This window comes from Grammomys surdaster, unplaced genomic scaffold (genome assembly GCF_004785775.1).
Source record: "Grammomys surdaster isolate TR1022 unplaced genomic scaffold, NIH_TR_1.0 174, whole genome shotgun sequence".
NCBI lineage: Eukaryota > Metazoa > Chordata > Mammalia > Rodentia > Muridae > Grammomys > Grammomys surdaster.
The window spans coordinates 1201418-1228031 of NW_021604622.1; the positions used below are offsets into that span (position 1 = coordinate 1201418).

Consider the following 26614-nt stretch of genomic DNA (forward strand, 5'->3'; position numbering starts at 1 on the left):
GAGAGGCAGGCAGGAAGGTTAGGAGTTGAAGCATAGCCTCTGCTACATAACCAGTTGAAGATGAGCCTGGCTGCACGAGATCTTGCCTCATAAAACAGAACAACAATTACAACAAAAAGCTTAGAAGTAACTTTACACACACACACACACACACACCATGATGCCTATGTGGAGGTCAGGAAAACTTAGGTGTGAATCATTTCCTTCTAGAGTTCTTTCCACCACATGGTCCCAGGGATCAGAAATTGTAAGAGCCGTTACACACTAAGCCATCTCCCTGGAACTAACTTTTCTAATAGGTGAATAGTTAAATTAGTTTCTTCATATAGCGATATCTTGTAAACATTTAGGGGGAGAAGTATAGAGAGAAGAGTTTTCCATAAATACTTTAAGAGCAAAAAGTCACGTATAGCTACCAACCATTTATGTATAACAGGCAGAGGCAAATATGTACATTCTTGCTTCTCCGTGTACCGCATGTTTCTATGTAGATATGCATGAAACTGCTGTGATCTTTGCTCCACCAACTAGGGAGCCAAGGATGCTGTACTGTTGTGTCTGCTTCATCTTTTTGTGCATGTGCCATAGTCATTTTTTAAAACTTTATAAATATAATAAAAATTATTATTATTATTTATGAATGAGTGTACACCAGAAGAGGGCATCAGATCCCAATGGTTGTGATGCACCATGTGGTTGCTGGGAATTGAACTCAGGACTTCTGGAAGAGTGTCTAGTGCTCCTAACCACTGAGCCATCTCTCCAGCCCATCATAGTCATTTTTAAGTGCCTAAATTTTATGAAAAGGGTGAGGTGTTACTGTGTTTTTATGGATTTATATGTAATAAAATAATGTTAGCCTGTGGGAGAGGGACACTGAATTCAGAGTTAATGGTCACCTCTAGGGAGAGATGAAGAAAAGCTCTGGGAGGAGTCATCTAAGACTTCACATAAGTCTGTAAAACAGTTGCTGGTATTTGAGTATTTTGTATGATTAAAAAAAACTTTACCTTTTTAGTGTGTGTGTGTGTGTGTGTGTGTGTGTGTGTGAGAGAGAGAGAGAGAGAGAGAGAGATTGGTTTGTGTAGATCTTAGAGGAGAACTTGCTGGAGGTGTTTCTTTCTTTGCTTCCACCATGTGGGTCCTGGGGTGTGAACTCAGGTTATCAGGCTTGGAGTCAGCTGCCTTACCACCAACCCTTAAATGTTTTGATGTTCTTAAAGAAATCCTTTAAGCTCCCCTCTCAATAGGATTAAACTATTTCCTTACACTTTTATTAGTGGAATTTTCTTCTAATTTTAGAAAGGAAACGGAAATGGTTAGGCGGCTAGAATGCTTTCAGGGGATATTTCTATCTCTATGGCATCTCTAGCCTGTTAAAATCCTTTAAAAATCCTGTTAAAAAATAGGATCTTGTTACACCTCAAGCATTATGTATGCGATTAGATCATTTGTTGACAATATTGTGTCGTTAAACAGAGTCCAAGGTAGAGAGAACAATGAGTTTGTAGTTAGCACTTCTTCAGTTGATTAACCTGTTGTTCTCGGGAGGTGGACCTTGTAGGTGTGGCTAATGCCGGTGTTGCAATTTGCTTAAAAGCAACGTTTTAGCCCTGTTGAAAACATAGTAACAATCTGAAAAATACAACTTAGGCTTTGATTAAGGGCAGGCAGGGCCGGCCCCTCAGGGAATATATACTCTTGGCAAAGTCCTTTTATTACATCCGCGGATGGATGGGAGCAGCAATTCTGGGGAGCAGCAATTACTTTGACTCCGCCTAAGTTTGCTCAATAGACAATCTTTAGCCCAGTTTTGAGAAAAACAGTTTTGATTCTGACATGATGCCATTCCCACCCCCCTTCTCACTGCATATGGTAGGAAAGAGTGGATAGGTTGAAAGACTTAACAGTCAGAAGAGCTGTAGAACTTGACCCAAATAGCTGTCTATACCCTGGCAAATTATGAACCCTTAAGAGTCCCCAACTTCTTCATCCTTAAACTAACAGGCTTTGAAGACATATAATGAGGCGGGAGATACTATGTTTTAAAAGTGTTACACTGCCTATGTTAATGTTGCCAATCACATTCAAAACAAACATTTCTGTGTTCCTATAAGTTAACATTGGCAACATTGTAATGCCATAGCTTTAAACGACTGACTTAACAGGCAAGAAGGTAGGAAGGAGAGGTAAGTGGAAGGAGATAGTATCCAGACCTGTTTGTTTGTTTGTTTGTTTGTTTGTGGAGACAGGATTTCTCTGTGGGGCAGGACTGACTGTCCAGGAATTCTCAGCAGACAAAGCTAGCCTTGAACTCTGCAGTACATACATCTATCTGCCTTTGAGTGCTAAGATTAAAGGCATGCACCACCATTCCCAGCTGAGATAAGGCCTATGCTAAAAGAGAAAATATTTTATGATCCTCAGGGTTGAAACATTGTTTGAAAACTTTGGAAAGAGAAGTTTGGATTACACTTATTTATTTATTTGTTTGTGTTAGTGCACTTTTTTTTTCAGGGTCTCTCACTTTAAGTCAGAGCTCACACCCTTGGCTAATGGAACTAACCAGCCTGCTCTGGGGGATCAAAGCCCGTCAAACCAAGTGTAGAAGGACCTACTCCATATTTGGCTAACCAATGTGAGAGTTGAGGTCTAGCAAATGGCAGAATAATCTGTGTCATTCCATTAGCATAGTTTTGTTCTCGATGATGAGCCATGGAAGAGTAAAATGAGAACAAACCGGAGGGAAAATGCTGAGATTCTTCTTCCCAGGGGCAGGATGCTCACACCCAGATCAGAGTGGCTTAGTTACTGTCCAGTTGCTCTGCAGAGACACCAAGAGCAAGGCAGCTAGTAAAAGAAAATATTTTATTGAGTTTCAGAGGGTGAGTCCATAACCATCATGGTGGGGAGCATGGCGGCAGGCAGGAAGCAGGCAGGCAACAGGCAGGCAGGCAGGCAGGCAGCAGGCAGACAGGTAGCAGGCAGACAGGTAGCAGGCAGACAGGTAGCAGGCAGGCAGGCAGGCACCATGCAGGCAGGCAGACAGGCAGGCATGGTACTGGAACAGTAGCTGAGAACTTACATCTGATTCACAAGCAGGAGGTAAGGGGGGGTGGGGCAGAGAGCAACAGACAGATAGACCGACACACTGGACCTGGGTATGGGCTTTTGAAACCTTAAAGCCTACCCTAGTGACTCACCTTAACTAATAAAGCCGTATCTACTAATCCTTCCCAAACCGTCCACCAAAAACCAAACATCCATCACAAAGAAATAACAAAAGAAATGACCAAAAACCATCACAAAGAAATAACATATTTAAGGTTTTTTGGTGTTTTTTTTTTTTTTTTTTAATAAACTGTAGGACTTCTCAGAGCCTTGTTAATAAACATAATAAGTCTATAGAAGGGAGAATGTACATCTTTACCCAGGCTTGGGAAATCTCTGTGGAGTCTGCAGTCCTCCACATGTTGGGTACATATATTGTACACAAAGCACAATATACTTTATGCTTGAACAGTGTGACTTGAGAAACTCAGATCCAGTACTTTTAGCTGTCTGACATTTCCAGCTAATAGGAAGTACTTAAAGCACCAGAAAAAGGGCTGTGGAAGCTGACTCCTGATAGGCTGTGAAGGATACAGCTTAACTTCAAAAGCAAAACACCGCAGGAACATCCACTAGTCATAGGAAGTCTTCTGAGCTATACACTCCCAGCGAAGAATCGTATGGGGCGTGTTGTATATGTTTACATAAGATGAACATTTGTGTCCCTGTCCTCATGACTAAATACTATACTTTTGAAGCCTTGGATCTATATAATCCAGCATAGAAAGCCTTTTTAAAATATGACTCTTTTGCCGGGCGGTGGTGGCGCACGCCTTTAATCCCAGCACTTGGGAGGCAGAGGCAGGTGGATTTCTGAGTTCGAGGCCAGCCTGGTCTACAGAGTGAGTTCCAAGACAGCCAGGGCTACACAGAGAAACCCTGTCTCAAAAAACCAAAAAAAAAAATATGACTCTTTTTTTTTGTTTTTGTTTTTTCGAGACAGGGTTTCTCTGTGTAGCTCTGGCTGTCCTGGAACTCAGAAATTCGCCTGCCTCTGCCTCCCAAGTGCTGGGATTAAAGGCGTGCGCCACCACCGCCCGGTGAAATATGACTCTTGTTATTAATGCTGTTTTAAAAACTTATTGTTATTTTGTAAGTTATGTTTGTGTATATATGCATTTGACTGAAGGCTCGTGTGGAGGTCAAAGGTGTTGGAGCCTGCTGAAGCTGGCGTAACATGGTGTTACGCCTCCTGTTGTCGGTGGTCCTATGCAGGAGCAGCTTGTGTTCTGAACTGCTGAGCCATCTTTCTATCCATCCTCCTCGTGTCTGATAGCTTGGCTTGGCCTTGACCTCCCAATTCTCCTGCCTCCTCTTTTAGAGTGCTGGCCACTTTTTAAATCGATTGATTATTGATATCACCTTGCTAGGGCTGCAATAGCACTAAAGTCCGGTGGCTTAAAACTAGAGAAAATTATTCTCTTACAATCTGGAGGTCAGAGGAGTGAAAACGGGGGTCGCCAGGGCTGTGCTCCTTTTGAAGGTCAGTGGCAAATGTGTCTCTTCCCTCTTAGCCTCTGATTATTCCTGGTTTCGCCTGGCTTGTGGTAGCATAACTCTACTCTCCTGCGGCTGCCGCCATATGGCTCGTCTCCTGTTTCTATGCTCCTCATAAGAGATCAAGTCCTTAGATAACTGTGCTCACCCTGAAGCTAGCATCATACCATTTTGCGAGCCTTTACTAATTCCATTTTTAAAAAAATTATTTTATGTCTATCAGTACACTGCCAATGTCTTCAGACACACCAGAATAGGGCACTGGATCTCATTAAAGATAGTTGTAAGCCACCATGTGGTTGCTGGGAATTGAACTCAGGGCCTCTGGAAGAGCAGTCAGTGCTCGTCATTGCTGAGCCATCTCTCCAGCCCCTACTAATTCTATTTTGAAAGAACTGTTTGTAAGTAAGATACTGTTTTGAGGTTCCAGGTTGACATGGATCTTAGCTCGTCAGACTCCCTGTACTGCTTCATGTTTTATTTTTTTGTGGACACAGACATCGGGGTCAGACTTTGTTGTTCTCTGTTGTTCAAGGTCCCTCACTGAACCCAAAGCTAACTAACCCTTTCAGCTAGGCTGGCTAGTAGCATCCTGGGATCTGCCTGCCTCTACCCTCTAGATGCTGAGGTTACAGGCATGGGAGGTGAGACTTGGAACTCAGCCTCTCCCACTTTCTTATTAGGTCTCTCACGTTGTAAGTTGTATGCTTTTTTCAAAGGATTCTTTAAAGGATTTAGTTAATTTGTTGTGTTGACTGTTTTTGTGGGGGTGATGGGACAAGGTCTTTTTACACAGATCTGGATGTCCTGGAACTTTATAAAGATCAAGTTGACCTTAAACTCTTAGAGATCAACTGCCTTTAATCCCGAATTCTGGGATTAACATTGTGTGACATCATGCCCCTTTTCTAGATTTTAGGGTAACTGTTTTTTTTTTGAAACATTTAATATCATTATTTAATGCTAATTTTAAAAATTTATTCTTCGCTCATACATTATATCCTACTGTGGTTTCTGTTCCTTCTCCATCCCTCTCATCCTTACCCTCCCTCTGCCCCAGATATCCTCTCCCCGCACCATGTTCCCTTCAGAAAGGGCAAGCCTTCCAGGGATATCAACCAAACATGGTATATCATTATGTTGCAATAAGACGAGGCACACCTTGGGGGTAACTTTTAAGTTGATTTGAGAGAATTTATTAACCAAATGTCTTCTCTAATATGTCTTAAGATTTTTATTTTATTTATTTTTATTTTATTTATTTATTTATTTATTTATTCATTTATTTATTTTTGGTTTTTCGAGACAGGATTTCTCTGTGTAGCCCTGGCTGTCCTGGAACTCATTCTGTAGACCAGGCTGGCCTCAAACTCCAAAATCCACCTACCTCTGCCTCCCAAGTTCTGGGATAAAAAGCATACACCACCATTGCCTGGCAAGATTTTTAAATTTAAAAAACTAGAATAAAAGGATTTGAAATTGATAGTGGGGTTTTAGCAGACAAGGCTTATGTTCTAGTGTAGGAAAAAGATCAAATGAAAGAGAGAAAATTTTTTTCCACATAGCCCTTTATTCCAAGGCCCAGAATTCCCTCCTCTTTATAATAAATTAAGGAATCTTCAGTGCCTACTAGATCCTAGGACAAGGAGAAGCCAGGTTTCTGACATCATGTCCTTGGTAAGAACCGCAATCCTTGTGCAAATGACAAGGGCTGGGTCCGGGTCTATCATAGTGCCTGGACTCACATCTACAGGGTCCAGATGCCCACGGGGTAGAGCAGAGACGTGTTTCGCTCTGTTAATAGGCAGCTCTCGGCTGGCATAGTGGTGCATGATTTCAGGGACGCTGCTGAAGGGTAGGCTGTTCAGGACCAAAACATACTTGTGTTCCTTGGTCCAGGACAGCTTCATGTGCCTGAAGCTCTGACTGCTCTTGAGAGAGAGAGCGAGAGAGTGAGAGAGCGAGAGAGGGGAGAGAACGAGAGAACGAGAGAGCGAGAGAGCAGGAGAGAGGGAGGGAGGGAGGGAGGGAGGGAGAGAGAGAGAGGGAGAGAGAGAGAGAGAGAGAGAGAGAGAGAGAGAGAGAGAAAAGTAATTCTTGCTGGTCTCACTGTTGTGCACCAGGTAGCTGGCCTGTTTGCGCAGCCTGAGTAAGTTCTCGGCATCTGTGTAGCTGATGTGGTACCAGCTGAGGATGAGAGAGGGGAAGGGGAGCATCTCTTCCTCAGTGTCCAGGCCCATCCATTCTGGGTGTTCCCTGCAGGGAAGCCAGTTGAGGGGGGAAGGAGGAAGAGGGAGGGAATGCCCAGCTGGACACAGACACTCACACTGGTTTCCCAGAAGCAGTGCTGGATCTGTCAAGAGTGAAATTTTTAGAGTGATTTTTTTTTTAAGTATGGAAAAATTCAGTCTATTATTTTCAAATTTTCACTATAAAGCACCAGAAGATGTTTCTGATACATTCACCTTTTATGTTTTAGTAGAACGATGCATACGTGTGCACTATACTGTGCAACTTCTGGTTTTATCTTTTTTTTTTTAAAGTCAATTTTATTATCATCGTCATTATTTGAGGTAGGAGTTCATTCTGTAGACCAAGAGGCCTTGAACTCAGAGATCCACCTGTCCCTGCCTTCTGAGTGGTGGCACTGAAGGTGGGCATTACACGCCTGACTATTTTTTTTTTATCTTTAATTCATATACATGTGTGTGGCTCTGGGTGTGAGTTTGTACTTATGAGTGGTGATGCCTGCAGAGACCTGAAGTCTTGCTTGGGTCTTCATGGAGCTGGAGTTACTGGTAATTGTGAAACAGCCCAGCGTGGGTGCTGGGAAAAACCTGTTGTGGGTGCTGGGAACTGGACTCAGGCTCTTTGGAGAAGCATTATGAGCTCCTAGCTCTTAAGTTATTTCTCCAGTTCCCTGAGTTTTTCTAAATATATATATATATTATTATTACGGTCTGAAAAGGAGGCTCTGCGGGTACCAACCCTGGCAGTGCAGTACAAGTTCACTGATCCTGAGTTCTATCCCTGGAGCCTGGAAGGAGGGAGAGTCCTGACTCCTGAAGTTTAGCCTCTGCCCCTCTGCCTGTGTGCAGTGGCACAAGGGTCCCCACACTCATAGATGGATACCATGCGTTCAGTAATAATACAGAAAATAAAGAATTTAAAAATGTTTAAGAGTGCTGTCACGCTTCCTCTCCTGGAAGGAGCATCAAGTTTTTGTTTTTGTTTGTTTTTTGTTTTTGTTTTTGAGACAGGGTTTCTCTGTATATAGCTCTGGTTGTCCTAGAATTCACTCTGTGGCCAGGCTGTCCTTTAACCCAGAAATCCGCCTACCTCTGCCTCCCAAGTGCCGGGATTAAAGGCACGAGCCACCACTGCCCAGAGGGCATCAAGTTTTTAACCCAGTCTGAATTAGAGCTTTTGGCTGTGTCAATCACCAGCCTTGTACTTGTGGATAAGTTGTTTCTTCGTGTGCCTCAGTGCTGTGTAGAATGGTGTTCATAATGTCAGCCTTCCAAGGTTGGTGAGAGTTAGGGTATGTTTGTGTACAAAGTGGATGTGCCGTTGACTTATGAGGTGTATGGCTTCATTGTATTACACAGTACAAATCAGCTAAATTCATATTATAGCAAACAGTAGTTGTTTGAGAAGAGCTTACATGCCTGGCAGTAGTGGCACACGCCTTTAATCCCAGCACTTGGGGGGCAGAAGGAGGCGGATATCTGGGTTAGAGGACAGCCTGGTCTACAGAGTGAGTTCCAGGACAGCCAGGGCTATATAGAGAAACCCTGTCTTGAAAAACAAACATTCGAGAGTTCGAGGCTAGCCTGATCTACAGAGTGAGTTCCAGGACAGCTACACAGAGAAACCCTGTCTCAAAACCAAAACCAAACAAACAATCAAACAACCTCCCAAAACAAACAAACTAAAAAGAAGAGCTTACACGATTTAAACTATAGTCAAATGAGCCTGTATTTTCCCATCTATGCTGGGAAACACAGGAATGGACCTGTCTGTGGTCATAGACATGTTCTTGAAAATTTTAGCTAGAAAGTGACCTCGTTGTAAAGGACTGGTGCTGTGTGTATGAGTGACCTGTTGACAATTAACTGTTGAGGAAATGGGCTGAACTTTGGAATCCAGATGTCTCAGACTTGGTGCTTGGAGCAGTGGGTTGGGATGGTGGGATTTAAGCTGCCAAGAGAGGGTGGCGTCCAAGGCTCCTGATAAGGGCAGGCTGTTGAATACAAATGAACAGAAGGCACTGTTGGAAGAGCTAAGATCCAAAATGCCTATTCCCACATCCAAATGGGTAGTTCAGGGCTGATTAAATAGGGATGGGGGACTGGTTTGGGAACGATGGAAACTTATCCCTCTGTACTAATAGCTACAATTGTCTGGTCACTTCCTATGTGCTGGCAGGGTGGAAGATCCTTTACAAACACCGATCCATGTGTCATATGGCCACCCTTATAGAGCAGGAGATCTCAGGGTTTTACATTTGCAAGTTATAAGTTTGCTAAGTACCTTCAAAGAGGAATGATGCCTGGGGCTACAGAGTACACACACACACACACACATACACACACACACACACACACACACACACACACACACACACACACACAGCCTTCTGGGTTGGAAGGATACCTGGGGATTCAGTCTGTTCCTGTGAAAGGCTGGATCTGCCAATGCCTAGTCTGGTTGTCCTCCTTGAGCCGTCTGGCTTTCCTTTCTCTCTCTCTCTCTTTATTTCTTTCTCTTTTTTTCTTAATTTGTTAGTTAGTTGTTTGTTTCTTTCTAACTGAAAGAGTATAAAACAATACAGTTTGAAAGACAGCTGCTCCAGAATACTTTTTTTCTTTTTTTTTTTTGTAGCCTGCAACTGTGGAAGCCTGTCCATGTTGACAGGAAGGAACATTTCTCACAGTCTCCTACGAGAGTCTGCTGTATTGGAACAATACAATGGATTAAACTGTTTTCTGAAGTTAGTCATTAGGAGATCTGCAGTCTTTTGTTTTTACATAATAAGCTGTAATAAACTGAGACACAGTTACGTATGTTTTCAGTTTACTTCGTAGTTCAATTTGGAGACGTATGTTTTTTCTTTTTAAATACAATGTCACCTCTAACTCTCAAGCCTTATTTTTTTTTTCCTTTTGGTTCCCTAAAGTGTTCCATTGGCTCCTCCAGCTATCCCCCTCACAAACAACAAAAGGAATTACTATGCTAATTTTGTTAGGCAGGAAAGCCAATCACATCACTCTCCATTGCTTCCTTTCTGTTTAGTTCTGCCTGCAGGGAGGTTTGAATGATCACTTGCTTTACGGTGGCTGATGTAGCCCCTGCCGTCCCCCAGTTCACTTTCTCAGATTTTGTATGAACACAGTTGAACTTAGTGTGACCTTAAGTCAGTAGACCCACCCCCGTTTTCATTTATGTATGTGTGTGTGTACCACACAGCACATACAGAACTTAGAGGACAGCTTGTACACACTGCAGACGTCTTTTGGATGTGAGAGAGAATAGGGATTGCATGAAGGTTTTCCCGCTTGGAGGCAAGCAGTTTACCCACCGAAGGCTCTCTGGAGGTTTTTTGTTTGTTTGTTTGTTTTGTTTTTTCGAGACTGGGTTTCTCTGTGTAGCCCTGGCTGTCCTGGAACTCACTCTGTAGACCAGGCTAGCCTCGAACTCTCGAACTCAGAAATCTGCCTGCCTCTGCCTCCCAAGTGCTGGGATTAAAGGCGTGCGCCACCACCACCACCCGGCTTCTGGAGTTGTTTTGAAAGTGAGAACTTTGGGCTGGAGAGATGGCTCAGCAGTTAAGAGCACTGACTATTCTTCCAGAAGTCCTGAGTTCAATTCCTGGTAACTACATGGTGACTCACAACCATCTGTAATGGGATCTGATGCCCTCTTCTGGTGTGTCTGAAGACAGTGACAGTATTCACATATATACAATAAATAAATCTTTAAAAAAGAAAAGAAAGTGAGAACTTCTGTCTAACCACTCCTAATTATTCGTATTTGATGGACAAGCTGTGGTGTGCTTGGCTGGATATTGGTGTCATTCATTTTGCCTTTAACAGGTGGACTTCTAGTTGTAGGTGAAATACTGAAATACTCGTTACTGAAATGATATACTCGATTCCTATCCCTTGGCAACCTTTATTCTTGTTAAATTCTCTCAGTTTTTAGTATCTGACCATAAAATATGCCATATTATTGCTGAGTCATACTGACTTTTTTTTTTCTCGAGACAAGGTTTCTCTGTATAGCCCTGGCTGTCCTGGAACTCACTCTGTAGACCAGGCTGGCCTCGAACTCAGAAATCCGCCTGCCTCTGCCTCCCAAGTGCTGGGATTAAAGGCGTGCGCCACCACCGCCCGGCTAGTACTGGCTTTTAAGTGACTTGAACTGTTGTGGAGTTTTCATTGTGCCCTTTGTATCCTTGTACTCTTAACAAAAAAGTAGTGAATGTTTGTGTCTATGTGTGTATATGGGTGTGCACGTTGTGTGTGTGTATGGATGTGTGCATGTGTATATGTGTGTGTGTATGGACGTGTATATGGGTATGCATGTGTGTGTGTATGTGTGTGTGTGTATGGATATGTGTATGTGTGTATGTGTATGTGTGTGTATGCACGTGTGTGTATGCACGTTTGTGTGTGTGTGTATATGGGTGTGTGTATGTGGGTGTGTGTACCATGTTGTATTAGTAGAGGACAGAGGACAACTTTGAGGAGTTGGTTTTTTCCTTCCACTTTGTTGGTCCCAGGAATGAACTCGGGTCATCAGGCTGAGTCAAGCTAGAATCTTTTTTTTTTTTGAGAAAGGGTCTTACATGCTAGTTTCTGTTGGCCTAAAACTCATGGCAATCCTCCTGTCTCAGACCTCTAAGTGTTGAAATCATAGGCATGAGCCATCATATCTGGCTTTTCTTTAAAATGTCAGTCTTCTGTATCCCAGACTGACCAACAACCCTGACTGTGTATTGGAGGATGACCCAGACCTTGTGATCTTCCTGGGCTGGCACTTCAGGGGTACAGCATCCCACTCAGTTACACAGTACAGGGGTTCAAACCCAGTGCCTGTTGTCTGTGCTGTGCAAGCCCTTTACCAACTGAGCTACGCCTGCAACCTGGCTTTGTCATGTTGAGACAGGGTCTTGCTCTGTAGCCCAGAGTAACTTCAAATTCTTTTTGAAGAATTTTTGGCAGACATTTTGCCTCAGCCTCTAGTGCTAGGATTACAGGTATCTGCCAACACTCAGGTTGCTTCGTTTTTTTCTCCCCACTGATTATTTATCCACTTTACATCCCTATCACAGCATCCACTCTTCACCCAGCCCCCTCCTCACATGGCCTCTCCTCTCAGCTCCCTGCCCCTTCACCTCTGAGAAGGGGGAAGTCTCTCCTGGGGAACCAACCCACCCTGGCACCTCATGTGTCTGCAGGACTAGTTACATCCTTTCCCACTGAGGCCAAACAAGGCAGCCTAGTAGTGGAGGGGATCCACAGACAGGCAATGGATTCAGAGTAAGTTTTGGGGGGACCTGCTTGAAACCCAAGCTGCACGTCTGCTACATATGTGCAGGGTCTCTAGGTCCAGCCGTCGATTACTCTTTGGTTGGTTGTTCAGTCTCTGGGATCCCCCATGGGTCCAGGTTAGTTGACTCTGTTGGTCTTCGAGTGGAGTCTGTAAGGCCTCCAAGTTCTTCAGTCCTTCCCCAACTCTTCCACAAGACTTCCCAAGCTCCATCTAATGCTTTGCTCGTGTCTGCATCTGTTTCCATCTGCTGCTGGGTGGAGCCTCTCAGAAGACAGTTATTGCAGTCTCTTGTGTGTGAATTTAGGCTGACAGATACAAACATAGCCTGGGGCTCTAAAGTAGTAGAAGGAGAAAGGTAACCCAGCCATGTGTCTGTAGCTTGGGCCAGCCTAGATAGCACTCACTATGTAGACTAGGCTGGACTGCCTCTCTCTCTCTCTGAGTTGCTGGGATTAAAGATGTCCACTTAGTTTCTTGAGCTAGAGTTTCTCACTGGCCTGGAACTCATGGACTAGGCTAGATTGGCTGGTTTATATTAAATGGTAAGGATATAATCCTAAATGAGTTAAATAGAATGTTTAGAACATCCCACCTTCATTTCTTACTTGATGAAAGAAATTAGGTCTATAGTTTTGGATAAACCTCAAGTGTTTTTGAAAAACATTTATTAATGTGTGTGTATATATATTTATGTGTATGTTGGAGCATGTGTGCCACAATTCACTTGTGAGAGAATGGCCTCAGGGAGTTATTTCTCTTCTTCCACTGTGTGGCCCCCATACTTTCAAAGGCATAGGATTATCTCTCTTCCCTCACAATAGTGACATAGGCTCCTCCACGTGTTGCCTTGCCTGGATTTGCTGCTGTCCAGACCAGCACATCTGTCACCATTTGGGAAGTTTCTTAATTTTCCTCCTGCATTGGATCCCTGCTTTTTTTGGGGGGTGAGTGGGCTCTTTGGGGACAGAGTCTACATCACCAAGGCTGGTCTTGAGCTATCTTTGTAGCCAACCTGACCTTAAACTCCCTGTCTGTTCTCACATGCCTGCCGGCAATTCAGGCAGGCACTACCACAGCTGGTTTTGTTTGCTTTTTGAGGCAGTGGCCCTATCCCATGCTGGCCTGGATCTAGCTAGCAGCAATGTTCCCACGACCAGGACAACAAGCCTGAGCCAGCATTCTCTGTCTTTAGAGCTCTTCTTTAGTGGGCGTGATGTCTTTTTGTTGATGCTCTTGTTTCTGTTCTGATTTTGATAGAATCTATGTTTTTCCATAGGTTCCTGAGAAAGGGCACACAGATACTAAACTTTTAGCAATTTTGCCTCACCAGCAGTATCTGAATTCTTCTGTGCCTATCGACTGTCTGGGTGGGCATGGGCAAGATGGAATCTCTTTAAACATGATTTTATTTATTTTTATACTATACATGATTTATTTATTTCTATGTGCATGGGTGTTTTGTCTATATATATCTGTGCACCATGTATGTACTGAGCACCATGCATGTGCTCAAGAAGGTTAGAAGATGTGCTCGTATCCCTTGGAACTGGGATTGTAGATGGTTGCAGGCTGCCATGTGAGTGCTGGGAATCCAACCTGGACCCTCTAGAAGCTCAGCTGGTACCACTGAACCATCCGTCTCTTTTAGCCTAAAATCACATATTTTTAAATTTCCTATTTGAAAATGGAAACTACATGCCATTGAGCCAAAACAAAACAACAGCAACAACAGCCAATCACAGGGGCTGTGAATGACAGGGAATCATGCCAGTGTCACAGGGGAGTTCATTTATGTAGTTTTGACCATGTATGTGTTGTATGCATACATGTGAGGCTAGAGGACATGGCCTGCTTTACCATTCTCCGCTTTGTTTCCTTGGGACAAGATCTCTTATTGAAACAAGAGCTGGGTAGTTAGCCAGTAAGTACCAGTAGTTCCTCTGTCTCCCAGTGTTGGGGTTATAGGCATGTATCATGCCAGGCTTTTTTCTTTTTTAAAGTATGGGTTGTGGGAATTTGAATTTAGAGCCTTCTGCTTGTACAGCCCTTCCTTGGTGAACCGTCATCTCTCTGGTCCTGCAGGGCAGGTTTCTGAAGGGAAGATGCAACTATTCTACGTTTCGGCTTTTGTTTGATTTTCTTGTTTTGAGATCCAGTGTTACCACCTAGCCCAGGCCTTCCCTTAGTTCTCAGTCCCCCTGCCTCTGCTTCTGACTATTGCAGACATAAGCTACCACTCCTGGATCCTTACCATATAATTTTAATGGTGGTATACCAGTTTCTCTGTGTGTGAACATCTATAAAAAGTTTTCAAACAAAAGATAGTTTGATTTTATCTGTAAAATAGTTTAAAAATGAATAGTAAGTTAAAGGGATTTGAGTACCTGAAGGCATACAGGAAGAGTTGCTCCTCTTTCTCTCTTGTAATTGTTCCAAATTCCCTTTTCCCCAAATCCATTCTTAGTAAGCAGTTCCTTGTGTGTGTCTCCTACTGACCTAAGGCTAAACTTCCAAGGGTGTAACTGGGGCTGTGGGCAGCAAATGTGCTCCAGTATTTTCCAAGTGTTTAGCCGTTATAATACACCAAAGTATATTATCAATCAGCACTGATATTCACACATTACAATTATTCCTTCTGCAGTGGGCAAGCACGAACTGACTGGACATAAAGTCGCTGTGAAGATACTCAACCGGCAGAAGATTCGAAGCCTTGACGTGGTCGGAAAAATCCGCCGAGAGATTCAGAACCTGAAGCTTTTCAGGCACCCTCATATAATCAAACTGTAAGCCCAGCTCATTAACCTGGTCCCGTCATCCGCTCATCCCCGAAGTTCACCTGCCTGACCTGGCAAACCAGACAGAGAGGCCTGGCCTTCTTCCTCTTTCTGAGGCTTGAGGTTTCTTCCTGCTCCTGTATCTGACCCCGGTTCGCTGCCAGTTACAGAACCTGCCCTTGTGTTTTAACATGGCTCCTATCTCCCTTCTTCCTGTTCTTCCTGTTGTATGCAAAGAGACTCTTCTGACAGTACTCTGTGCTACTGGTTTCAATGGATAGTGCCAACTGTTGGGTTTCTAGTAAAAGTTTCGGTAGCAGGTGCCAGGCCCTGTTTGGTCTCCAGTACCACCCGAAAGGAAAGAGAAAAAAAAAAAGAGGGGGGAGAAATTCTTGAGTTGCAAATTTCAGGGTTTTTTTTTTTTTTTCACATGCTGGGAATTAGGCTCAGGAGAAGCTGTGCACTAGAAATGTTTTTTCCCTACCCTGCTTGTATTACCATACTCATACCAGACTTTGAGGAATCCAGTATTTCAGAAGGACAGTGATCCTAACGGTTGTTTTGAGGATGCCCCAGTGAGGTCTCCAGGTAACTTGTTTCTTCCCCTCTGTGTTACAATGTAGGCTATAATTTAAAGCTGCTGGGACTTCTCTACTGAACTGGCTGGCTCAAACATGGTTTTGCTTTTATCTCTCATTTATTAAAGGGTTTTGATATATATCATATCTACTGGTGGCCCCCAACTATCCAGTCCTTGCTTTAAGACCCATTCTCTGAGTTCCAGGCGCTGTGCCTGCTCCTTCCTTCCTCATTGGGATGTCCATGAGGTCTTTCAAAGAACCTGGCCAGGTCTCATCTCCCCATCGTCTCCTCAGCTCTGCTTCCTGCGCTGTTCTCACATTGTCACAGTTAATTGTCACTTAACCCCGAGGGGGTGGGATGTAGGAGAATCATTAACAATCCTGTTTATCCCTCTTCCCGCCATCACCCCATCTCTTCCTCCAGAATGTATCTCTGACCCTTTTCTCGGTCCTTCATCACCATCACACTGGCCTGAACTGCCTCACCGCTCACGGGCTTCTCCTGAGCATGCATTCTGTTCTTCATATCGCCACTGCTTATTCTTTGACTACGCAGAGGACAACGAGACTGCTAGCATAGAAACATCCCATAGCTTTCCATATTCCTTTAAATAAAACTCGAAGGTTTCTTCCCGGCTTGTGGAGTTCTGCATCTTTGGCCTCCAATGACTGGCTTCACATCCTGTTTCTCTCCCGGCTTGTTTTGCTCTTACTTTACCATGAGTGTGCCACGCAGGCTCCCAGCTGGGCCCTGGCCCTGGCTGTTCCTTCCCTCTGCCCATTCCACCTTCCTCCTGGCAAAGGTAGTCCACTCCTTCCTTCCTTCGGGCTCTGCTCTGTGTACTCTATGGCCTTCCTGGAGAACTCTGTATAGAGGAAGAGGTTGCTTTCTTTGCTGTGTCGCATGTTCTGCCACTTACTTACTCACTGTCCGTCTCCTGGCACCTGGATCAAGAACATAACAAAAACAGGAGATTGGCTTTGCTCCCCACAGACTTCTAGCAGCTAGCACAGTACCTGGTATCTTATAGGTGCTTAGTAAATCTTTACTGAATGGATGAATACACATGTTTTAATATTAGTAGATAATGTTTTCTCTCACCAGGTACCAGGTCATCAGTACACCATCTGATATTTTCATGGTGATGGAATATGTCTCAGGAGGAGAGCTATTTGATTATATCTGTAAAAATGGAAGGGTAAGCAGTTCTCGTTTAATCCTGTACATATTTTGGTAACTCCTCTGTGCCCCTTATTGCATTACAGTGTCCCCAAGCAGTTTTCAGAGGTCTGTTTAGCAAACAGTTCCCTTAGCATGAATTTGTGTAGAATCGTAGGCTATTTAGAGGGAAAGGACTTCAGAGATGATCCCCGAGCCCACTTAATTGACATGGATATCAAGCCTACTTGTTAAGTATTTGCTCAAGGTCACGTGATTTATTAGTGCTATACAGAGTTCAGTTAAGTCCCTAAAATTCCTAATCCTCAGATTTATGTTTTTGGCAATATAAACTTTTTTTTTGTTTGTTTGTTTTTTTTTGGACAGGGTCATACTATGTCACTGTGGCTGCCATGTAGATCAGGCTGGCCTCCAATGCATAGAGGTATCCCTGTCTCTGCCTCCCAAGTGCTGGAATTAAAGGTGTGCCTGGCTTGTGCACACTCTTAATATGCTTCCTAAACTTTCCTAATATGCGTTCCTGAGTGTTCCTCACGAAGTATATTATTAGGTCCTTAAACGGTGTCGGCCTTGTTCAACCCTGGCCACATTTCAGCTGCGTTCCTGCTTTGGCTTCTGAGCCCTGATGTACCTGAGTCATAGGCAATAGGGATTTTGAAGGAGCTAGGAATTAGACTTACAGAGTTTAGTGTTTGAAGGAGCCTTGGAGACATTTAAGTCATATACAAATACGGAGCACTGTCCCCTGCCCATACTTACTGTCAATGTATCTGATTGCCACAAGGCCCTGCTAAAAGACCCACACCTGGCAGAGAAAAGCGCTTTCTCCTCCAGTTGAAAGTTATTTGAATTATTCATTCTTTCATATTATGTAGCGTATCTCTTTAATCAGAATCAAACTCATTAAGCATGTTAATCTTTATTTCTAAACCTGGTTAATTTCTATCTAAAGTTTTCCCTTTCTCTTCCTTCAAGGCCCCATTCCTATCCACTGGAGGAATTCTTCCTCAACTAATTAATGCCTGCTTTTCTTATCTTTTTTCTCTCCCGTTTGTCTTTTTTAGTCATTTTGCTATACATTGTGGGGATGTCTTTTAGCATTACCTTTGGAATGCTGAACTTTCAGCTATCACGTGTTTATATTTCAGATCTCTGCCTTATTTTCTGAAGTTCCCTTTGGATAGCTGCCTGTTTGGCTTCCCAGACGTAGCCTTACCTGCTTGAGAATGCCATTTCGGTTTTAAATGTCTTTTGGTCCCTGCCCTGCTCCGTTTTCCGTGCTTTCTGCTCATTTTATTTGTCTCTATACTTTTTCCCCCCATGACTCTTACTCAGATATCTGGTGATTATTAGCTGTCCACTTAAATTTCAGAGCAAAGTTTCAAATGCCAAGCCATTTATGGGTACTATTTATGGTTTTCCTATAGGTAGGAGACATTAATTTTGGTAGGGTAAATTCTTTGCTAACAAGCATAAGTATTTTTCTTCTTTTGATTTGGTGTCTGCTTTTTCCTATTTTTTTGACGGTATTGGTTTAGCTGTTGGAACTGAGTTGGGAGGTGGGGTCAGGTGTCTTCTGTTAGTATGCACACAGTCTGCATCTTCCTGACAGTGCCTTATTCCTGCCACAGAGCCCCTGAGAGTGACCTAGCCTTGCCTTGCCTCAGTAGCCAGAGGTCTTTCTCCCCATTGGTGGGAAAGCTAAAGCTTCCGCAGAGGCCTGCTGTCTTGTTTCCAGCCCGCCCCTCACTCTGCCTCAGAAAGTCGCTGTGCGCCCATGTCTTAGCTTTCCCAGGGTTCCATGTGCAGATGGATTCTTCTCTAGGATTTGGTTTTGCTTTTCTCTTTCTGCCGAGTTTTCACCTGCTGTCCACACACTCCTCTTGATGGCGGCTGTCTGTCCATCTTTTGGTTTTGTGGTTCCTGTGTGTTGCTGACAGCACCCTAGTGTTGTTTCAGGGAGTGACACAAAGGACTCAGTGTTCAGTGTTTATCAGCTGGGAGTACACCTTGACCTGGCTCATCTTCCTTTACTCTCTGCCATTCTTTGTACTATATTTTTATAAACAAAATTTTTTTTCACCTTTGCAGCCTCTCTCTATGTTACTTCTTATCATGTGTTAAATTTTCTCTTCCTCTTTGTATAATTTTTTTTTTTAAATAAACATCTACTGGAACAAAGGCATGAGATTGCAAAAGTATTAATGTATGTTTCTTCAGGAAGGGTATCTTACACTTCAGTGTAAGGGTATGCTACATTTCAGTAGTAGTTTTATTTTTATATTCAAAGCAATGACTGGTTTCTCTTTGTCCCTACATTATCCATGCGTTGAAGGTGTAGAATTCTGGATTTACAATGTTCACTCATGACCTACCGGAGGATCTCATGTGAGCGTTCTTGCCTAGGGGACCAGTAGCTTCCTTAGTAAATACTCTGTCCTGGAGCATGGGTAAGGCAGTGCTGCTTATCCCTTGTTGAGCAAACACTAGAAAATACAGAGATTTGAAGATTATTTTTAAAAGATTATACTTAAACATTTTAATTGTAGTATAAGCTTCCTCCCCCACCCCCCCAGGAAACATGCACAATGTAAATGTGCTAAGGATTTTCTTTAGCTTAAATGAAAATGTCTTGGGCCTGAAGAGATGGCTCAGCAGTTAAGAGAGTTCAACGTTCTTCCAGAGGGCTGGGGGTTGGTTCCTGTCACCCATGTCGGGTGACTCACAATTGTCTCTAACTCCAGGTCCAGAGGATCGGAGTCTTGCCTCTGTAGGTACCTTCATGCAGATGTACATACACACACACACACACACACACACACACACACGCACACAACTTTAAAAATAGCTTAAATTTCTGAGCACAGGCTATTGTTGTGTTGTGACTCAATTACAATACTTACCTGTCACTTCTTCATAGTCTGTAATTGTTCCCCATATAAGTGTCACTTTCTGTATTCTCTTTTTCTTTCCCTTTTCATTGATTAGATTTGCTCTTTGACAGTTTCATCCACGTATTCTGCACCCTCTGTTTACTCTCCCTCCCTGTCCCCTTTTTTCTTCCACTCCTGCCTTCCCCTCCTTCCTACAGATCTCTGTTTACCTGCATGACTTTGTTTTGTTCTGTGATCCACTGAGTTTGGCTCGAGCAGCGTCTGTTTTTGGGTTTGGATCTGTCCACTGGAAAACTTTCTGTATTACTCTGTGACCTTTTTCTCCCCAGTGTTATGCTGACGGATTTTTTTTTGGGGGGGGGTGTCCTTATTTTTGTCTACTAGAGTAGGGCCTTCCTTTCATTCATTTTTGTATTATGAATCTCTAGCCTGTATAACATATTGAATGTGCTCAATAAATATTTATTGAACGAGGGAAGGATTAAACATTACTAATTGGAAAACATTCCCAGTTTCAGGTAGAAGTTGGAAGTACTAGAAATAGCCATGAGCTACAGAAGAAGATGTGTTTTTTAAGTGTAGTTTATGTAGATAGGGTCAGAAAGTCGAGTTGCTGATTTGGTCCCTATATATTTCAGTGTATGGTTACATGCCTTACTTGTCCATTTCACAGTACCTCATAGGAGAAGTTCACCTGGAAGGTTTTATGCTTTGACAGTTTATAGGCTGGAGAATTATAAGTAAGAATGTTTCCATTGAGAGGCACAGCTTAAAATGCGTTTCTGCTTTTCCTAGTTGGACGAAAAGGAAAGTCGACGTCTGTTCCAGCAGATCCTTTCTGGTGTGGATTATTGTCACAGGCATATGGTGGTCCACAGAGATTTGAAACCTGAAAACGTCCTGCTTGATGCACACATGAATGCAAAGATAGCCGACTTTGGTAAGGATGGTTTCAACTATTTAATAAGTAATGGTCTTCTGATAGTGTTTATGGGATATGCTAGAATCCCACTCTGCAAGTGAACGTTCAAAAGGAAAAACTGTAAGGTATGCACTTAATCTTATGTCTTCAAAGTTGATCATAAAGAAATTCAATTATTTAGTGCACACACACACACACACACACACATGTCAGAGGACAGCAGCTTCTGGGGGATGTTTCTGTTTTTCCACCACTTGGGTCTTAAGGTTGAATTCAGGTTGTCAGGCTTGCTGGTAAGCACTTTTACCTGCTGAGCCTACCTGCCAGCCCTGAAATTCAGTTTTGTGACTGTAAATATTTCAACCTGTTAACATTAGAGAGATCATTGGAAAAGAAGTGACTAATATTTGTCAAGAAGATAGCAACTTAATTTCTAATATGTTCTTTTTGGTCAAGTATGGGGAAAATGGAAAGAGAGATGGAATTATTGAAAAAAATTGAAATCTGGAAAGATGAATTATATGAGGAAACTTAACTTTTAAAAAATTTAATATTTAAATGCTATAAAGTTGGTTTTCAGATGTAGTGACATATGCCTTCAATCTAAGAGTTCCAGAGATAGAGGCTGGTAAAAAATTATTCTGATCATCTGAGTCTATTTTGCCTAGCAATATCTCTATTAAGATGTAAACATTTCAAGGATATTCTACTATCCAAAACCACCACTAGTTTAGTATATACACATTAAGCTCTAGATATTGAAATACATTGTACATTTTTGTATAAGGTCAGCATATTTGGGAAGTGAAGATTATGATCATGTTAAAGGTTTTTTGTCTGTTTTGCTTTTTGTTTTTCAGAAAAAACTAAATGGTAGCTTAGCTGTGTTGTTTAATGAACTTTTGCTTGCTTTTTGTTCTTGGGAAATCTTGAGTGGCCTATTTTTGTTGTTTCAGGTCTTTCAAACATGATGTCAGATGGTGAATTTTTAAGAACAAGCTGTGGCTCCCCTAATTATGCTGCACCAGAAGTCATTTCAGGAAGGTAGTGTTTGACATTATGCTATTTTTGATGTATTTGTAGTTGCTTATTTCTCTTAGGTGTGTCGGCCTATACTGTCATCTTGAGCTCTAATGAAGATGTAAAAGTAACATATTTGCCTGCAATACTGTCATCCCAAAGGCTTACTGCCTCAGTCTGCAAACCTAGGCCTAGTCCTGGAAGCATCTAGCCTCTGTACAGTCTAATCTAGGCCTAGAAAGATTTCAGCTTCTGAGACTTACTGCTGACTAAGCTCACCCCTTCCTTGTTCTTTCTGATCTATGGCTGGTCCAACTAAGCTGTTCTGGCTCAAACTCCTCTCCACGGTAACTGATTCGTTCTGGCTTCCCTGGGCTTCTCCTGAATTGCTCTGCTTGGCCTCAAACTATCTCTGTCAATCTGTTCTAATCTTCTGGCTCCTTCTCCGTCTCTGGCTTGTTCTGTCTTCATCTGTGTGTGGCTTGCTCTTCCTCTGCAACCTGTCTCTGTACAGCTCTCCTGGTAAAACAGCCTCCTCCCTCTGTACTGCCCTTAAGTATTTCCTCTCTCTTCTCGCGAGAGTTGGGCATATCCTATTTTGTCAGATCTTTTTCTGATTTGTCACTTTGTCTGCTACTCAATTAGAAGTTACTTTCAAACATGGGTGCTTTCTTCTATTAACTAACTTTGCCTTCATTGCTTGGGAGTAGAGGTGTGCACTAAAGGCGTGTCTGTATTCTAGCCACAGGAATTAAAGGTGTGTGCTAAGGCTGAGCCACAACACAACCAGAAGCAGGTTTTTTCAGTAACTAACACAATCTCGGATTCACAATGTGATAAAATATCCTGCAAGAGAAGGAATATATTTTCGTACTTACAGATTTTCTATTTTAAAAATAATACACAAGGAGCTGGAGAGACGGCTTAATGGTCAAGAGTACTTGTTGCTCTTTTAGAGGACTCCAGTTTGGGACCCAGCAACGACAATCTGGGTGGCTCACAGTTGTCTATAACTTTACCTCCAGGAGACCCAACACACTCTTGGTTTCTGCAAGCAGTCGCATACATGGATGCATACATACCCCAACACACACACACTTACACACACAAATAATAATAGTAATAAAAATAAATTTAAAAAGTGGATAAACTAACAAATCCATATATAGAGGAGAATGTTGGTTTGCAAGTCATGTTAAAATAGTTAGAATGAAGTACTATATTTTTTTCCCTCTGGTGGGAGAATTTAAAGCTAATCAGTTGTAAAGGTAGATAGGTAAGTCACTGAAAACTTGACTATTGAAATACTTACTCATGAGAAACGGTTTACTTTGGCAAAAAAATTAAAAATGTAACCTGATGGGCAACCCTTGCTGGTAATTCTAGACCTCGAGAGGCTGAGGTCACTGTGTGCTACCTATCAAGACACCATCGCAAAAAACCGAACCAAACCACACAGAAAGCAGAACAGAGTTACAAGCGTAACGTCATGTGTAGTGTACGAAGTATTCAAATAGATGCCATTCATGTGGTAGCTTCATGTCTTATGTGGAAGGAAAGTGTCTTAGAAACTGAATTAAAGAAGTGGTCCTCTAAAAAACAGACGGGCTAAATGTCGTGTATGCTTATAGCCCGAGCATCACACAGGGATGCCGAGGCAGAGCTGTATTGGTAGACACCCCCCACCCCCGCACAGGGATGCCGAGGCAGGGCTGTATCGGTAGACCCCGCAGCAAGAGCAAGAGGGCAAGAGGGTGATAAAAAGGGAGAAGGAAAGAGAGAGACTCATTTATGTTCTGAACTACTAACTAGCATTGAAAATACAATTTTTTTTTTGTAAAGATTTGCTTTATTTCTATTGAGGGGAAGGAATAGGATAGATATAACTGATATAACTGTTATCCAATCTGCTGTCTACTGTGTACACACATACCCACACACATACATATACATACACACTAAAAGTTCCCCCCCACCAAAAAAACAAAAACCACCCTCAAACTGTACCAATACTTCATATTTTGACCAAAAGAATAGATCCTGGGAAGAAGTGCAAAATGCAAAATCAAATGACCGAGAAATGCTGAGCAAACAGCATCATTAATATACAAAATATTTATATTACTGAACTAATAACAGGTGATGTTCTCCATGTCTGTAAAACTTTGGAACAACAGAGCTGATTGTTAAATCTAGTCCATGCCAGCTTCCAAAACCCAGAGGATTTTAGTTAGCTTCATTTTTCGATGCTTCATCAAAATTTTCTACAAGATCTGGAACATCATCATCCTCTTCATCAATGTCTTCTGGTTTGGGTGCTTTACTATCCAATACTTGTCGTGGGAACTGCTCAGCTAACTTTCTAAGGCTCGTCAAGCTGTCTGCACCAAGCTGACTTAATATTCCAGGAAGCGTTTCTATGATTGGTTTGGCTTCTGCATGACCAGTAATTGCAAAGGTGTTAGCGGAGAGGGAAGCTTGGACTTTGGGATTATTGAAATGAATAACTGTTCCATCGTCTTTAATCATGTTCACCTCTTCAATACCAGCTATATTGTTCACAGCCAGTTTCTTTAGTGAACTTTTAAGCTTTTTGTCATCAGCAGTAACTGTCCTATGTACCACCTTCTTCTTCCTGCGAGCTGTCCCCTTGCCCCCTATCCGGACCTGAGCTTGAAGTTTGGCTAACTTTTCTTGATTCATGCTGTTGGTAAATCTGCAGCGGGCAGGGTCATCCAACACTAGCATGCAGCAAGAGCCACAGATGTATTTTTGTCAGTTAGCTTTTTAAATAGTGTGAAACCAAACTTTAATTTTGTTCTATTTCCTTTTTTGTTCAAGGCTCAAGTGTGTTCTTTTTTCCTTTGTGTGTGTGTGTGTGTGTGTCTGTATATATGTGTGTGTGTGATAGAAATAGACACAGTTTATTAACAAAGAGAAAGACACATCCAACCTTGGAAGTTGGGTAGTGGTCTAGGAAAAGCTATTTGCTCAGAAGTGGTAAAATTTAATTTAAAACACAGACTTTATTTTAAATCATATGTATATGTGTGTTTGTGTGAGGGTATGTGTACATCAGTGTAGGTGCTGACAGAGGTCAGAGCCCCCCATCCCCACCCCTCAGAGCCATGCCACAGGCAGTTTATCAGCTGTCCGGTGTGGGTGGTGAGCACTGAACCAGGGACCTCTGTAAGAACGGCTCAGGATCTCAATGGCTGAGACATCCCTCCAGCCCAAAGAATTTATTTTTTAGATCAACGCTTTGGCCAGGCTTGTTAGTGCACCGCTGTAATCTCTTTACCCAGGAGGTTGGTTAGACAGCAGACTGATGGGAGTTTGTTTCCAGCTCAGGCTGCATTGTGAGACAGGGCCAGCTTGGCTATAAAGTAAAATCCTGTTGCAAAAACAAACAAGCAAAGAAAAAAAAAAAAGCAAAAAGCAAACAAAAGGACAATGCTTCCTCATGACGGCTGGATCACCAATGAGGAGGTCGGAGAGGACTGTTGCACACCAGTGTCCACAATCATGGTTTAATAACTGTCTGCCCGAGCCATTTCCTTGTTTAAATGTTTCAAATGGTGGTGGACCTAAGGCAAAAAAAAAAAAAAAAAAAAATCCCAGTGTTTTCCATTTCCACGAGCTTATTATTATTATTATTATTATTATTTTTTTTTTTTTTTAGACTGCTCAAGAAAAGTTAATTAGGTGATTTTTTAAAAAAGTGTGTTTTTTATCATAGTTCCTTTGGTATGAAAAAGGTTCACCTAGATGCTATGGGGAATATAATTTTCTAATAAGGAAAAAAGATACGCATCATGATCAAGCATGCAGAAAATAGGCTCTGAGGGAAATGTAATTCGTTCAGTTTGGGTAGTCTTTCCTGGAGGTCTGTGTGAATAGGAGTAATCATGGTGAAAACAGTGTTTTACCGCTGACTGTAAGAAGCACTTTCGTCACTTTAAGGGTTCATTTTCTTCCTGAAGCCAGACCCTGGATGATTCAGCTTGTTTGCAGCCAGTTAAGATGCTTATCTAGAGTATTCTGTGAACGCCGCTTCCCTTGACTTGCTTCTGCAGCTCAAGCTTCCTGACCTTTATGTGAGGGTTTTAGGAGAAATGAGGTCAGAGTGTATCACTATAGACTTGAATCTTGGGCCCAGCGAGTTGGCTCAGCTGGTAAAACATTTGTCGCCAAGTGTGATGACCAGAGACTAACTCCTGAAACCTGGGTAAAGGAAAGAGAGAACTGACTCCACAAAGCTGTCATCTCAGCTCCACACCCACTGTGGCACATGCACACCATACACTGCACACACACACACACACATACACACACACACACACACACACACACACACACACGAACGCACACACACAAACGCACACACACTAAAATTTAGTTTAAAAAATTTCCGTGGCTCAAATTAAACATTGAGCATTCAACATTCAACATGGTTCAAGGCTTGACCTTATTGGTAGGAGCTTTGAGGGTCATCGTAAGGTAGTACAAACAACAATTTGACCCATGAATCACAAGATATAAAATTGTTTAATTTTTAAACAGTAATACTGATAAGACTAGAATCCCTATGTGCAATGTGCAGCAGTTGCTATAGATAGCATATTCTGACTCCTGATTTCTTTAAAACTTATCCTTCTTGTATTCTTCATAAAGTATTTGTACTTGAAGACTGTTGGCTGATGCCTTCTGACACTGTGATTAATACGGTCAGCATTCTCTCTGCAGATTGTACGCAGGCCCTGAGGTGGACATCTGGAGCAGTGGGGTCATTCTCTATGCTTTGCTGTGTGGAACCCTCCCATTTGATGATGACCATGTGCCAACTCTTTTTAAGAAGATATGTGATGGGATCTTTTATACCCCTCAGTATTTAAATCCCTCAGTAATCAGCCTTTTGAAGCATATGCTGCAGGTAGATCCCATGAAGAGGGCCACAATAAAAGATATCAGGTAACTCACTTTATTTGCCTGCCTAATTACCTACCTACCCACTGTCTGTCCGTCCATCCATATCTATCTATCTATCTATCTATCTATCTATCTATCTATCTATCTAT

At 42.5% G+C, this 26614-nt stretch overlaps 2 protein-coding genes across 3 annotated transcripts in view; one reads left to right on the forward strand and one right to left on the reverse strand.

Annotated features, from left to right (window-relative positions):
• Positions 1–26614, forward strand: part of Prkaa1 (protein kinase AMP-activated catalytic subunit alpha 1) — a 39469-nt gene that overhangs the window by 5443 nt on the left and 7412 nt on the right. The window contains exons 3-7 of the mRNA XM_028767526.1: positions 14807–14948; positions 16626–16719; positions 20390–20534; positions 21473–21560; positions 26283–26507. Coding sequence (XP_028623359.1) covers positions 14807–14948; positions 16626–16719; positions 20390–20534; positions 21473–21560; positions 26283–26507 — 694 coding nt within the window. The remainder of the gene's footprint in view (positions 1–14806; positions 14949–16625; positions 16720–20389; positions 20535–21472; positions 21561–26282; positions 26508–26614) is intronic.
• On the reverse strand, positions 23722–24239 carry LOC114621366 (transcription factor BTF3 homolog 4-like). Of its 2 annotated transcripts, XM_028767618.1 has the most exons (2): positions 24072–24239; positions 23722–23869 (listed from the first exon to the last, which is right to left on the reverse strand). In XM_028767618.1, exons 1-2 carry the CDS (start codon positions 24237–24239, stop codon positions 23801–23803), a joined length of 237 nt encoding a protein of 78 aa, XP_028623451.1. In that variant the 3' UTR covers positions 23722–23800. The 2 variants fall into 2 exon arrangements, with proteins under 2 accessions (XP_028623451.1, XP_028623450.1); XM_028767617.1 differs by having other exon boundaries at positions 23722–24239.